Raw genomic sequence first — 15,819 nt, 5'->3', positions numbered from 1 at the left:
GAGGATTTCCAACACTTGGCATTACACAGAGGGTAAAGGAATGTTGACCTTTAAATAATTGGATTACTGCACCTGGGTAAACCATGAGGAGAGTGCATACATCAAAACTGAGCATCTTGACCTGGGAACGACTTATGTTTTCTTAGTCCACTCTGTTGTTATCAGCCAGCTGCAGCTGCTGTGTCTATTTTGCAACTGCCAGAAGGCAGACCTCAAGGGTGGGGGCCATGCCTCGCTAAGGGCAAGTTAACTTAAAATGGAGTCTTAAAAACAAAATGGAGTTTATTCTGCTACTCTGATCCCTACAAGGTCATATCTGGGTTCAGGGTACATTGACCACATTGGGTTCTATAGCTGTGTTCTGACATCCAACGAGAACAAACATGTCTTATAAACTGAATGTAAATGTTTGCCCCAGGAGGCACAAAATCATGTTCAAGAACAATCTAGGGAACAAAATCACTAAGGTAAGAGGACCTCTGCCATTTGCCAAGGACCAGCCTTGGCTTAGAAAGGGGTTCTGAGGAAGAAGGGTCTGGGCGTGGTGAAACAAACGACTTGAAGTCAAATTATGGGTCCAAGCTGGCAGCCTGTGCTCTGCTGGAGACAGCTTTCCAGCTTGCTTTCTCTCTGTTCTGCTTTCTTTCGCTCTGGTCTGCTTTCTCTGGAGATCTCTAGATAGCTCTCTCTCTCTCTCTCTCTCTCTCTCTCTCTCTCACACACACACACACACACACACACATTTTGCTAAGACGCACTACCACCTCCCAGACTCGTGCTGCCTCTAATTATCTTGGAGCCATTAATTTTAATACGGAGGACATTCCTCAGGGCAACACAATACAAACAACCCTCACACCCACAGCAGCCATCAACACTTGTGGACACCCAGGCCTGTTGGCCCTGTCCCAGGGGACAGAACCATGTCCTGGCTGTCCCCCAAAGGCCATGCAGGATGGCAGCCATTTCTCTTATAACCTCGTTCGCGGTGTCCCAAGGCAGTGCTCGCCACATGTCATTCTTTGACTGCTACCACGTGGACAAGCTACCGACAGATTCTGGGAAGGAGGGAGTCATTGCCTTCAGTTGTGTATTTACTGGTAAGCCATCAGACTCCAATGGACGTTTCAAACTCATGCTCACACGGATGGCCCTGGTTAAAGTCATTGGGTCACAAAACAACACAAAAAGACATGAATGTATGAAAAGGGAGCTTTGGGTAGGAGGGAGGTTGGCAGGGAGGGAATGGATATACCTCGGATAGAGGAGAGAGTCATCACATTTATCATGCACATCTGTGAAATTGTCAAAGAATAAGTTTAATGAATAAAAATGGATAATAATATATATCCTAGTTTCTATATGTTGCTGTGATAAAACACTGACCAGAACAACTTGGGGAGGAAAGGGTTTGTTTGGCTTGCACTTCACGTCACAGTCCATCACTTAGGGAAGCCAAGGAGGGAACTGATACTGAGACTACATAGGAATGCTACTGCCTGGCTTCCTCCCTCTGGCTTGCTCAGCTTGCTTTCCGATATAGCCCAGAACCACCGACTCAGAAACAGTACTGCCCACCGTGGCCTGGGCCCTCCTACATTGATCAGCACTTAAGAAAATGCTTCACAGACATGCCCACAGGTCAATCCGATGGAGAGAATTACCCAGATTTTCCCAGGACTGTCAAGTAGCAACTGAAGCCAACAATGACACTGCAGATGGGGGTGTGCCCGCCTAGCATCCCAGAACTCTGGGGCCTGAGGCAGAAGAATCCTGAATTCAAGACCAACCTGAGCTAAATAGTAAGTTCCCAGCTGGCGAAGGCTACATACATAGCAACACCAGACAGACAGACAGACAGACAGACAGACAAATAGACAGGTGGATAGACAGACAGACAGACAGACAGACAGACAGATAGGTGGATAGATAGATAGATAGATAGGTGGATGGATGGATGGATGGATGATAATAGCAAACAAATAGTAGAAAATAGATTTAGTGTTGGCAACAGGTCCCTGTATATCCTCTCATGTACTTTAAGTCATTTCTGAATTATATATAATCCCTGACACAGTGTAGCTCTATGCATGCTTTAGTATTTGAGGAGTTCAGGATAAAATCTACATGCTCAGGATAGACACATTATTTATGCTGTTAGTCCATAATTGGTTATATCTCTGGAGGAAAAACCCAGAGGCCGCTGTGCTTTCCTACCCCACTTTGTGCAGGCGAATCTAGCAGACATGAGAGTGAAGCACGGTGCAAAGATCAAGCCAGCAAGGGCCGGGGAGGTCCCAGGGCTCTATCCCTAGTAGACCAGGAGCATCTGCTCTTGACAGCTGATGGCTTCAAAGAGAGAGTCACCAACCTTTGGAAATGCAAAAACCACCCAGTAAGTTGTCTCTGTTCCAGGAAATGGCCACATGCACACATGGGCAGCACTAACTGCACCCAATGTCTGTTTTTAAAAATAAGGACATGAAGTTGAGAAATGTAGCATAATACTATTCATATGACATGATACACACACACACACACACATTCTTACCCCTTATAGGGAACCAGTGAGAGAATCTAGATACCCAGGAGGAAAAAAAATGACTTAAAGACAGCTCCATCACCAAAGCCCACCCAAGCATGGGTGACAACTCACCAAAGTGAAACCTAGAGTGAACTTCACAACTCACAAGCAGCTCAACAGGTTGGAAAGTGTCTCTTCCAAGCAGTTCCCCTGGCCTCTGCTTCTTCTGGGTGGCTCAGCTGACCTGAACCTCTTCTAGGCTGCCCATTTTATCTGCAACCATCTCCCATAAGTCCTTACTGCTTATGTATGCTTGAAGAAGAAGAGATCTGATGAATCTACTCAGTTTCAGAGACTTCCTGAAGCCTCTGAGTAGTTTATTTCCTGAACATGCTTCTTTACAGAATGGAATGTTTCATCTCTCCTTACAACATCCTATACTCTAATGAGCTCCCCTAAGAGGTGGAGGATTTTATCTGCTGTGTAATGTGGGAGGAGGATAGGGAACACTAGGGGGTATTTGGAGGTAAGTAGTGGTGGATAGATATGATCAGTATACATTGTATAAATATATGATTTTTTTCAAATAATCAAAATTATTCTTCTAATACTTAAAACAGTGTTTTTTACAGGGATGCAGGCAGGGACATCTATTGGTCACGTCCTCCATGACATCTGTTGACTTCCTTCTACCCAGGATAAACAGCCACTCCTCCCGTAAGTTCCTGCCATGACTGCTTACCCTTGCATCCCCAGATTATGAAACATGGTGCCTGGTCCATGGACACACAGAGGCTGATAATGAAGACAAGCCATGACGTAACTCAGAGTCATTTTGGGAATGACCAGGTAAGGGAGGCTAGAGAGATGGCTCCATGGTTAAAAGCTCATAGTGTTCTCCGAGAGAACCAGAATTCGGTTCCAAGAACCCATGTCAGGTGCCTCGAAACTGCCTGTAACTCCAGCTCCAGAGGATCCAACACACCTGGCTTACAAAGGCAGTGCGCGCGCGCGCGCGCGCGCACACACACACACACACACACACACTCACGAAAAGTAAACGGAAAGGAATGACCAGGTAAGAGGGCATCTTGGAGAAAATGCTAGTTTCTCTTCTCCTTGTTGTGAGAAAATCTCTAACAGTGGACACTGAAGGAGGGAAGCATTTTGACTCACAGGTCAGAGAGTACAGGTCCACTGTGGTAAGAAAAGCATGGTATGGGGACTAACTGGCTCCTTTCTGTGTTGAGAGCATGAGACAGCCGGCCATAATGCAAAGGGTGGGAAGGAGTCAGGGCAGGATGTTAGCCCTCAGAGGTCTTACCACACACACACACACACACACACACACACACACACACAGTAACCCACCTCTCTTAACTTTTGCTCCCAAACTAAAGGTTCTATGAACTTGCAAAGAAGCACCACAACGAGTTAAGCTTCAAACACAGGAACCTGTGGGAAACACTTCAAGTTTATTACACACACACACACACACACACACACACACACACACACACACACACTGCACCCTTTACGTTGCTTGATTCCCCAGATATGGAAAACCTAATGCATAAATTACAAGTGGGAAATTCAGTTCTCTGACTGAAGAGGAAGGAAAAGTGGGGAACTGTGTTGAACTGTATTGAAGCCTGTAGGTACTTTTAGACTTCAAAGTGTCAGTCGCTCACAAGGGAGGATGAAGGGGTAGAACTAAGACCAGTCTGTATTTATCTGATTTAGCCTGAAACAAAGAACAACAACAACAACAACAACAACAAAAAAAAAACCATGAGAAATATCCAGTTACATTTGAACATCATACAAACCAAATTTTTTCTTCTTTTTCTCCTCCTTTTCTTCTTCTTTCTCCTCCTCTTCTTCTAAGTGTAAGTAGGACTCATAAGGTATTCCAGACATTTTCATAACAAGAAATATAATGATTATCCATTTGTTTTTAAATTTGAACATCAGTTTAGCCAGGAGGTCTCGCTCTCCTGCACCCACCAGGACTTGCTTCAAGAGGCACCAACCAAAAACTTTTACTTCTGCTTTCTTACTGACCTAGCACCTAAAGAAAATCCCCAACCTATATTCACCCACAGCCAGGTCCCCAGGCCAGACATAGCTCTGACCCCTCCCTCCCAGCCACTGGAGATGACTGAGAATGATCCGTTCCGAATGTCCGAGAGCCAAATGCTCCACAAAACATGGAGTAGGCAGGTGGCTGTGGGGAAGGAGGGAGTGGAAAGATGCAGTGGGCTGGGAACTTACCATCAGGAGCTCGTCTTGCACCAGTACCCTACCCGGGGCTCAGCTTCCGCCTACGTTTCCCCTTCTCTCTCACCCCAATTAAACACAGACCAGCTGGGGAAGGAGGCCAACTTGTGCAAGTCCAAGATCCTCCAAAGGCCACAATGTCACTGCTGCTGTTTCTGCTGTCCTTGCTGTTGGATGGTGAGTGGGCCCAAGGCCACAGTGACCCAAATTGGGTCTGGGTCTGGGTCTGGGCCTGGGTCTGGGTCTGGGTCTGAGTCTGGGTCTGGGTCTGGGTCTGGGTCTGAGGCTGGAATCTGGGTCTGGGGGTCTGAGTCTGGGTCTGGGTCTGAGTCTGGGTCTGGGTTTGGGATTGGGCCTGGGTCTGGGTCTGAGTCTGGGTCTGGGATTGGGTCTGGGTCTGGGTCTGGGTCTGAGGCTGGGTCTGGGTCTGGGTCTGGGTCTGGGTCTGGGTCTGAGGCTGGGTCTGGGTCTGAGGCTGGGTCTGGGTCTGGGTCTGGGTCTGGGTCTGGGTCTGGGTCTGGGCCTGGGCCTGGGCCTGGGCCTGGGCCTGGGCCTGGGTCTGGGTCTGGGTCTGGGTCTGGGTCTGGGTCTGGGTCTGGGTCTGGGATTGGGCCTGGGTCTGGGTCTGAGTCTGGGTCTGGGATTGGGTCTGGGTCTGGATCTGGGTCTGGGTCTGGGATTGGGTCTGGGTCTGGATCTGGGTCTGGCTCTGGGATTGGGTCTGGGTCTGGGATTGGGTCTGGGTCTGGGTCTGAGGCTGGGTCTGGGTCTGGGTCTGGGTCTGGGTCTGGATCTGGATCTGGGGCTGGGGCTGGGGCTGGGGCTACAGGTTATGCCTCTGTCTCCTACAGGGTCTCAAGGTTGGATGGAGATGTACTTCCTACAGGTGCAGACAATTGTGAAGGCACAGGAGGGTCTGTGTGTCTTTGTGCCCTGCTCCTTCTCCTCCCCTGAGCAAAGATGGAATGACCGTATCCCAGCTTATGGCTACTGGTTCAAAGACATCAGAAAAGCATCACTTAGTTTTCCAGTGGCCACAAATAACAAAGTTAAAGCGTTAGATTGGGGAGCCAAAGGGCGATTCCAGCTCTTGGGGGATATCCCCCAAAAGAACTGCTCCTTGCTAATCAGAGATGTATGTTCAGTGGGGAGACTCAACAAAGTATTTCTTCCGGATTGAGAGAGGAAGTGAGAAATACACTTTCAAGGAGGGGTTCATGCTGCAAGTGGAAGGTAAGAGTTGTGGACACAGCAGGGAACCCTTGTCTCTCACTGGGGCAGGGGCAGTGGCAGATAATTGTGATGCAAAGAAGGCTACTTCTGGGAGGGGCAGATGCAGTCACAGAATTGGCATCCTTTCTCTTAGCTCTGACGCAGAAGCCAGATATCTTCATTCCTGAGATCCTGGAGCCAGGGCAGCCAGTGACCATTGCCTGTTTGTTTTCCTGGACCTCCCATGAATGCCCAGCTCCTTCTTTCTCCTGGAGGGGGGATGCTGTATCTTTCCAAGAAACCAGACCACACACCTCCAACTACTCAGTGCTGAGCATTACCCCAGGGCTTCAACACCATGATACTGAGCTCACGTGTCAGCTGGACTTCTCTAGAAAGACCACGCAAAGGACTGTGCAACTAAGAGTAGCCTGTGAGTGTGATATGGTGCTTTGGGCTGTGTAGCGTCCTGGTGGTGGGAGGTAGAGAATCCCCCAACTCCATGCTCAGGAGAGTTCATGGAGGGGTGCTGGGAATATTACCAGTTGGTAGGGTTCTTACCCAGCATGCCAAAGACTTCCATTCCCAGCACCACATATATGAGAGGTGGTGGCTGCACATCTATGTTCCAGCACTGGGGAGGGGAGGCAAGACGATCAGGAGCTCCAGGTTATCCTTGGCTACGTAGCATATACACGTGTTGGAATCCAAGAGATTTTGTATAAAAGGAGACAAAGGGTTGCTGGGGATGGATGACTCAACTGATAGAGAGTTTGACCTACAAGTGTGGGGAATGGATTTTGAACCCTCAGAGCACACATAAAAGCCTGTCAGGCATGGTAGCCCCACTGGTAACCTCATGGCTTTGGGAGACAGAGACAAGTGATCCCTGAGGCAAGTTAGCTAGCTCGACTGGCTACCCAACTGGCAAGCTCTGAGTTCAGTGAAAGACCTTGTCTCCATAAACAATGTGGACGGTACCCTACGTCAATACCTGGCTCCCACACACACTTATGTGCACACATGTGCATCCATACACATATAGCATGTTCACCACATACACTCAAAATGAAGTGGAGGAGGGTGCACCATCCTGGGTGTGCCTGTACCCTGTGAGGCAATGGTTGCTTCATTTCTGGTTGGTCATGTGCCTTCTCTGGGATGGTGGTGCTTTTCTTTCCCTGAGGGACTTCTCATGAGGAACAAAGCATTCCCCTCTGAAGTTGGCTCACAATCTTCTCCCAGATGCCCCCAGACCTCTTGCTATCAGCATTTTCCGTGACAATGTATCAGGTACGCTGGTCTACTGGGGTTGTGTGGGGCTGGTCCAGTCCTCTTTGAGAAATGAAAAGTCTGTGGAGGGGGGAGGGGACAGGTCTGAACTCTTTCTACTGCCTCCTCCTACCCTCCATCTTATTCCCTCTCCCTTTCCTATGTCTGTCTCTCTGCCCCTCTTTATCTATCTTTATGTCTGTCTCTGTCTGTCTGTCTGTCTGTCTGTCTGTTTCTCTCTCTCTCTCTCTCTCTCTCTCTCTCGTGTGTGTGTGTGTGTGTGTATGTGTCTGTCTTATGTCTGTCTCTCTGCCCCCTTTATCTTTATGTCTGTCTCTGTCTGTCTGTCTGTCTGTCTCTCTCTCTCTCTCTCTCTCTCTCTCTCTCTCTCTCTCTCTCGTGTGTGTGTGTATGTGTGTGTGTCTTATGTCTGTCTCTCTGCCCCCTTTATCTATCTTTATGTCTCTGTCTGTCTGTCTCTCTCATGTGTGTGTGTGTCTGTCTGTCTGACTGTCTCTTTGTGTCTGTCTGTCACCATCACTCTCTGTCTCTATGTCCACCCTTCCTCTGTTTCTGTATTCTGCCTCTCTTTTTGTCTATTTCTATCTTCACCCTTCTCTATCTCTCTACCACTGTCTATCTCATCCTCTCTTCTCTGTGTGTGTCTCTTTAGTCCCAGAATTGCCTGTGAATCCTTCACATCTGGAAGCTGAGCAAGGCCAGTCTCTTCGTCTCCTCTGTACTGCTGACAGCCAGCCCCCTGCCACACTGAGCTGGGTCCTAGAGGACCGAGTCCTCTCTTGGTCCAGCCCTCTGGGGTCTAGAACCCTGTCACTGGAGCTGCCCTGGGTGAAATCTGGGGACTCTGGGCACTACACCTGCCAGGCAGAGAACAGGCTGGGTTCCCAGCAACATACCCTGGACCTCTCTGTGCTGTGTGAGTACGATCTACCAAAGACGAGAAGGGGAAGTGAGGAGAATCAGGCTACAACCGTTAGAACACTGTTGCAGCTTGTGTTGGGGACCCAGTGAGTGATGCACCCCCTCACCCACAGCTCCCATCTCTGGGGGGGGGGGGATGCTCTGCCCAGGAAGAAGGCCCTGGCCTGTGTGGAACCAGTTCCCTGTCTTCATTGCAGATCCCCCACAGGACCTGAGAGTGACTGTTTCCCAAGCAAACAGGACAGGTAGAAAGGATGGGCAGAGGAAGGTGGGCATCTGGGTGGGGGATGGGAGGCATCCCTGTGGACTCCTGCCTGGTGACTCTGCCCTCTGTCCTTCCCAGTGTTGGAGGTCTTCAGCAATGGCACCTCCCTCCCAGTCCTGGAAGGCCAAAGCCTGTGTCTAGTCTGTGTCACCGATAGCAATCCCCCAGCCAGTGTGAGCTGGGCTTGGGTGACACAGACCCCGATTCCAACCCAGACTTCAGCGCCCGGGGTGCTGGAGCTGCCTCTGGTCCAGAGAGAACATGAAGGAGAATTCACCTGTGCTGCACAGAACCCACTGGGCGCCCAGCACATCTCTCTGAGCCTCTCTGTGCACTGTGAGTGGGGAAAAGGACACCGGGGATCTGTGATGAGGACCCAGCTGCTGACCGTCCTCCTCCTTCTCCACAGACCCACCCCAGATGTCCACACCTTCCTGCTCCTGGGATGCCAAGGGTCTGCACTGCAACTGTTCCTCCAGAGCCTGGCCTGCCCCGTCCCTGCGCTGGCGGCTGGGGGAGGGGCTGCTGGAGGGGAACAGCAGCAATGCCTCCTTCACGGTCCTGTCCAGCTCCACAGGACCCTGGGTCTACAGCTCCCTGAGCCTCCTTCAGGAGCTGGGGCCCAACCTCTGGCTCAGCTGCGAAGCCCAGAACACCCACGGGGCCCAGACCACCTCTGTCCTGCTGCTACCTAGTGAGGACCGTTTGGGACTAAGAGTCTCTGTGGGGGGGCTCAGTAGGGTAGGCAGTAGGGCTCTGTGGCTGAAGCATGGGAAGGTAAGGGCCATGGCCTAGGTGTGTGTGCAGGGGAGCAGAAGGGAAGGCAAGATTCCCGGCCCAGGACGCAGTCATGTTTTCTAGACGGAAATAGGAAGAAACTTAGGCACAGTGTGCAGTAGAAAATGGAGTCCGGAATGCTCAGTGTTGTGTGTAAGACCCTGCACACATGGGGAATGCTCACTGTTTTTCAGATAAAGACAGTTCCACAGCATTCTCCAAGGGAGCAGTTTTGGGTTTTGGTGTTACAGCTCTTCTTGCCTTCTGCCTCATCGTGATCATGTGAGCTGGAGGAAACTAATAAGGGGGCTGGGATATGGGCGTCCTGGGAGAGAGCTGGGATATGGACCTCCTCGGAGAGGGCAGATGGAACAGAAGGTGGAGATTATTCCCTCAGCATGAAGACCCTACAGAAGAAAGGAACCCAGGAGGAAACCTCAAGGCCCAAGCTCTCACGGGGCAGCACAATCCTGGATTACATCAATGTGGTCCCCAAGACCAGATCCCTGGTGAGTTGCCAGTTGTACTTTCAAACTAACATTCCCTGCTAATTCTGCGCATATCCCTTCCCTAGCCCTCCTGACGCCCACGCTTTAGAGATGCGAAGGTGAAAAAAGCATCCAAGGTTAAATCCAAACCCTGGCTCCTTCTAAGTCTTCACGTCTTCTTCTGTTTTCAAGTCTGAGGAACTCTCTCCAGGGCTCAGATTACATTGCTTCTATTATTGCCACCACCAAGGGCATGACTACCTATGTGTAACGACTTGATCTGTAGTTGCTATGCTGAGGACAGAACCTGGAGCCATGTCCATACCTGGTACATGCATCCCCTCACTAGGGGATTCTAGGCAGGGGCTCTACCACTGAGCCACGCCCCCAGCCCCTCACTAGGGGATTCTAGGCAGGGGCTCTACCACTGAGCCACGCCCCCAGCCCCTCCCTGGGGGATTCTAGGCAGGGGCTCTACCACTGAGCCACGCCCCCAGCCCTTCTTTGGTGGATGCTAGCTAGACAAGTGCTGTACCTCTGAACTACCTCCTCAGCCCTAAAGAATAATTATTAATGCCCTTGTGAAATGGTACATCCTACTGATTAAATAGAGGGCTCAGAGTCCGCTGGCTGGGTTCATATGCGCTGCTCCTCCCCTTTTTGTTCATTATCACATGCTTTTGAGCAGTCACTGAACTCCTTTGTGCCTCAACTTCAATAGTGGGCTAATAGTGGTGCCTGCCTCCTGGGATTCTATATATTAATATAATATAGCATATATCATTTTATTATATAATATTATGTAATATTATTTAATAATCATATAAGTAAAACAAAATAATACATTGTATATTTTTATATATTGCATCTGTTAAGTATTCAGAGGAGTCTGTGGCCCTAATTGAGAGCTTAATAAACACTAGGTACAACCATGAGATCACATCTATCTGGTGATGACTCACACAAACATCTGTGTCTCCCAGCTTCTTCCCTGCACTCCAGACCCTTATCCAACCCTCCAGGGAGCATGTACTCTCAGACATCAGTGGACATTTCTTACCTGAGGCTGTGCAAAAACATCTGACCAGCCTGGGCCTTCGTGTTCCCCATCCATCCCTCTCCCTCTCTCCCTCCCTCCCTTCATCCCCTCCCCCTCAGCAGATAGTAACAGCCTTCCCCAAGCAAGCTAAAGCCTCAGCGTAGTCTTTCCGCCCTGTTCCCCACAACTGATCCATCACCTGATCCAAACTGCCTCACCCCAGTCTTCCCTCAACTCTGCAGGTCACGTTTCATCTCAGCTGGACACCGCTGCTGCTTTCTTCATTACGTCCTCTGATTCGGCTCTTGTCTTTTCCTCTCCATTTCTCTGCATGTAAAATCCTGCAGAAACCACACAAGCACACCTTTCCTCTGCAGTGCTGCTCAGCCAGTTAAAGTCTTGATGCGTAGGACGATTTACTTGAGTCTTAGGGAGATGCAGATGGAAAGGGTCTGAATATTCCCTACTTCATGATTCCATTTATATCTCACTGACAAAGTCACAAAATTACAGAGACAAGGATGGAGATGTAGCTCAGTCGGTAGAGTTCTTTTCTGGCATGCACAGATTCCCAAGCCCAGGTTGAAAGCGGTCATAGTGGCGCACGGCAAGCACTTGGGAAGTGGAGGCAGGAGGATCCAAAGTATAAAGTTGTCTGTGACTGTGCATAAATCCAAGGCCAACCTGGACTACACGAGACAGATGACAGGTGCGTAACTGCTTTAGGGAAAGGGTAATGATAAGTGAGACTCAGGTCCACGATGACCCAGGTCCCTGAATCTTGACTGTAGTCCACTTGTGTTTAACTGTCCTAGTCAATGAGAACAGCAACAGAGGGCCCCAAACTGGGCCTATACTTATCCGCATAGGGGGCAACCTAGAGGTCACCCAGTTTCCTTCACATGCCCAGCTCAGGAGCATGGCCCTGAGCATGCCCGGCTAAGACACACACTGCCCAGCATGTCTCACTAAGGAGCATGCCCCTGCTCAGTGTAAGGTCATGGGTCAAGAAGAAAACACGACAGAAGTGCCTTTGGGCATGCTCAGACTGGTCTATAAAAATAGGAGCACTCTGAAGGTGAGTTAAATAGGAGTCTCCCCTAGAAGGCCGGTAACAATGTACATTGTTCAGATAGCAGCATCGTGTGACTACTGTATCAAAATTAGGGTGTGAACAGTGGAAAACTGGAGTAGGGTCACAGGGATCTTGCGCAGAGTACAGAACGCAGCACTACTTCTGTGATATTTTATTTTCCAGAGAGGCTTTCATGTAGCCCAGGCTGGGCTTCAAATTCCCTTCATAGCTAAGGATTTTCCTGTATAGCCAAGGGTAGCCTTGAACTTCTGATGCTTCCGTTTCTACCCCTCTAAGTGCTGACATAAGAAGCGAGTGCCACCATACTTGATTTATCTGGTGCTGGGCATGGGATCTCAGGCTTTGGCAAACACTCTGCCCTGAGCTCACCCTTGGCCCTACTTTGGACATTTTTGTAACACTTTGATCATTCTAAAACATAAAGTTGAAGAAAATCATAGATTAAAACACCTCAATTCCCTATTAACCTTCCCCCAAAACACCCACCCCCACCTGTCCCCGTGATCACTTCTTTGGATTTCCAACACCATTTTGGGGACTTTTTTTTTTTTTTTCGAGACAGGGTTTCTCTGTGTGGCCCTGGCTGTCTGGAACTCACTCTGTAGACCAGGCTGACCTCGAACTCAGAAATCCGCCTGCCTCTGCCTCCCAAGTGCTTGGATTAAAGGCATTCGCCACCACCGCCGGGCTTTTGGGGACTTCTTAATAGATACTTTCACTTGTTTTGCAAGACAAACTGTGTAGTCACCTAGAGCACCCTGTGCTTTTAATTTCAAATTTTAATCTTTATTTAGTATAATTTATCGCTAGTATTATTGGGAGTTGTGCATGCCAAGTGAACATTCAGAGGTCTAAGGACAACTTTCCAGGAGTCAGATCTCTTTCAATTTTCGATGCCAAGGATGGAACTCAAATCTTCAAGCTTGTACTACAAGCACCTTTACTGACCAAGCCATTCTTCTGGGCCCTATCCTGTTCATTCATTCATTCATTCATTCATTCATTCATTTTACTTGTTCACTCTACATCCCCCTCCTGGTCACCCTCTCCCACAATCCTCCTTCCCCCATGCCCCTTCCCCTTCTCTGAGCAGCTGGGGGATCTTTCTTAAGCACACAACTCTAGACTCTTTCAGAATAGTTAAATTAGTTGCTTCCTTCCTTGGGAGAGTTTTCCTCTGAAACCGCATGGCTCCTGGCTCCACTTAATGCTCTTTGTTTTATAATCGCCCCATCATAAGTGCCCAGGCTGACCTGTTCATTTATCGTGCACGTTAGCATTTATATATAGCAATTGTGCCTATTGATGGGTACAGGGTGCCACTCCACTCACACAGCACACTGGTCAAACTGAGACAATTAGCATATGCTCTCTAGCTCAGAATTAAGTATTTCTTTGTGGTGAGACTATTTAATCTATAGCTGTGACTCTTTATTTTGTTTAAGTTTTGTTGAGATAAAGGTCTCAACTATGTAGTTCTGGCTAGCCTGGGAAAACAGGCTGGCCTCAAACTTATAGAGACATACCTGGCCCTGTCTCCTGAGTGTTGGCATTAAAGGTGTGCGCCACACTCAGCTCTGTGCCTTACTTTTACACTTAATTATGTGTACATGTGAGTGCACATGTATGTGTTTATGCCCAATGTGGGTGCAGTTCTCGTAGCGGCCACAAGAGGGCTCAGATTCCCTGAAGTTAGGGGTTAGGATCTGCTGGGAGAGGCTGCTGTGAGTGTGGGTCCTCTGGACGTGCAGCAAAAGGCTGCTGTGAGTGTGGGTCCTCTGGACGTGCAGCAAACACTCTGAATTGCTGAGCCATCTCTCTAGCCCTGACTCCTGCTTTGTTTTCTTCACAGCCTTTGTTTTCATCACTTGCCTTCATGACATTTTTGTTTGTGTGTCATTTGTTCCTTGGGATCTAAAGCTAGAGCCTCAGTTCCCAAGCCAGTGACGGGCACACGCTCGGTGCACATCTGCTTGCTGAGTGAATAACGAAGCGTGTTTGCTATCCCCTCAGGCTCAGAATTGGAAAGCCAAACCGGACACCCCTTCTGGGAGCTCACCCCTGGACGCTCACTCCCCTAAACCAAAGAAGCAGAAGGACCCACATTTTACATCCACTGGTTTCCCCGACCCCAAATCATCCTCTCAGACGCCAGTCTCTGAAAATAACCCGGAAGAACTCCATTATGCTGCTCTCAACTTCTCCCGCCTCAGAGCGCGGGAGACCCAGAATCCCCAAGACACCTATTCTGACTACGCAGAAGTCAGAGTTCACTGAGGATGTCCTGGGCTTGAGCACTGAGGCCTAAATGGTAGAGGGGTAAAGAGGGCCTCAGAAAGAAAGCAGGTTCTCCCCTTAAGAGTAATCTGGGGGTGGGGGCGTTCTTGTGCTTGCCTCCAAGCTCGATGAGCTCTTAGATGGATCCCCAGGATCCGCATGGTGGAAAGGACCTCCCGCCAACTGTCCTTTGACTCCCCACGTGTGCGGCGTGGCTCACGCCCATGCATGCACACTCATGTAAGTTAATAAACAGATGAACAAAACAATTTTTTAAAGATGACAGCTCCTGTTTGGGTCTGCTCTAAGTGTGTCTCTCAAAGGCTTATGTACTGGAAGTGTAGCCCTCTTGGTGGCAGGGGGAGAGGTGATGTGTGCTCTTTCAGAGGTGGGACATGGTAGAAGGTGTTAGGACTTGGGGCATTGCACAACCCTTGGAAGGGGTCAATGCCGGTTTTACAGAGTGGACCAGTTCTCAAGCGAGGAGGTTACAAGTTTTGTAGCCAAGCTCTCTTGATCCTCCCATGTCTCATGCACTCCTACCAAGATGCCATCTGTCATATTGTGGTGGAGGCACACGGCCTTCATCAAAGCCTATGGAAGATTTCAAAGTCCCACTCAACAGTTGTTTTCAGTGAGAAAAAGCCCACCCAATCTTGAAGAAGCGATAAGTCGGCCATCTTAAATATCGAAGCAAAAAGTACACTGATCTATTTAGTGCCTCTTTCTTCTTATCTTGATGTCTTGGGGCTCCTATTTCTGCAAGGAAACACCAGGACCAAAAAAAATTAAGTTGTAGAGGAAAGGGTTTATTTGTCTTACACTTCCATATCTCCGTTCATCATCAAAGGAAATCAAGACAGAAACTCAAACAGCACAGGAACCTGGAGGCAGGGAGCTGATGCAGTGGCCATGGAAGGGTGCCACTTACTGACTTGCTTCCCATGATGTGCCCAGCCTTGTTTCTTATAGAACCCAGGATCACCTGCCCAGGGCTAACCCTCTCCCATCAATAACTAATTAAAAGCATATTATATAGCTGGGGCATTTTCCCAATTAAGGTTCTGTCCATTGAGATAACTCTAGTTTATGCGTTAAGTTGACCTAACTCTAGCAAGCATTCTCAGTTTTCTATTGCTGTAACAAAATGCTATGACCAAGACAACTGAAATCATTTAATCTGGAGGCTCATAGTTCCAGAGAGTTGAGAGTCCATGATCATAATATCAGGGATAATGGTAGGCAGGCATGCATGCAGACTACTTTTAAAAAAAAGTAATTGAGAGCTATATCCTGATCTACAAGCAGAAGGCAGAGAGAGATAACTGGGAATGGTGTGGGCTTTTGAAACCTCAAACCCACACTCAGAGATATACTTCCTCCAAGCCCACATTCAGTGAGCACTGGCTTTGATTGAGAGACCCTATGTCTTAGTTATTTTTCTATTGCCATGAAACATGAAGCAGAGAGCTATGTCAGAGTGGTGTGGACTTTTGAGACTTCAAGCCTGCCACCAGTGACACACCTCCTCCAACAGCACCTTCTGCAACAAGACCGCATTGCTTAATTCTTCCCAAATAGTTCCACCAACTCGGGACCAAGTATTCAAACACATACTTGGGCCTATAGGGACCATTTTCATTCAAA

General features: G+C 48.8%; 1 protein-coding gene across 1 annotated transcript; it reads left to right on the top strand.

Annotated features, from left to right (window-relative positions):
• Positions 1 to 4,631: 4,631 nt before the first annotated feature.
• On the top strand, positions 4,632 to 14,441 carry Siglec10 (sialic acid binding Ig like lectin 10). Its single transcript, XM_052164649.1, is given in 13 exon segments — positions 4,632 to 4,747; positions 4,887 to 4,981; positions 5,656 to 5,942; positions 5,944 to 6,037; positions 6,171 to 6,449; positions 7,262 to 7,309; positions 7,962 to 8,225; positions 8,428 to 8,475; positions 8,574 to 8,831; positions 8,905 to 9,189; positions 9,467 to 9,554; positions 9,670 to 9,781; positions 13,909 to 14,441. Coding segments are annotated over 13 exon segments (2,178 nt in total). The 5' UTR covers positions 4,632 to 4,691; the 3' UTR covers positions 14,173 to 14,441.
• The last annotated feature ends 1,378 nt before the right edge of the window (positions 14,442 to 15,819 follow it).

The sequence above is a fragment of the Apodemus sylvaticus genome, chromosome 1, assembly GCF_947179515.1.
Source record: "Apodemus sylvaticus chromosome 1, mApoSyl1.1, whole genome shotgun sequence".
NCBI classification, from domain to species: Eukaryota; Metazoa; Chordata; class Mammalia; order Rodentia; family Muridae; genus Apodemus; species Apodemus sylvaticus.
The sequence above is the reverse complement of the archived record's forward strand: the minus strand, read 5'-3'. Positions and strand labels throughout refer to the sequence as shown.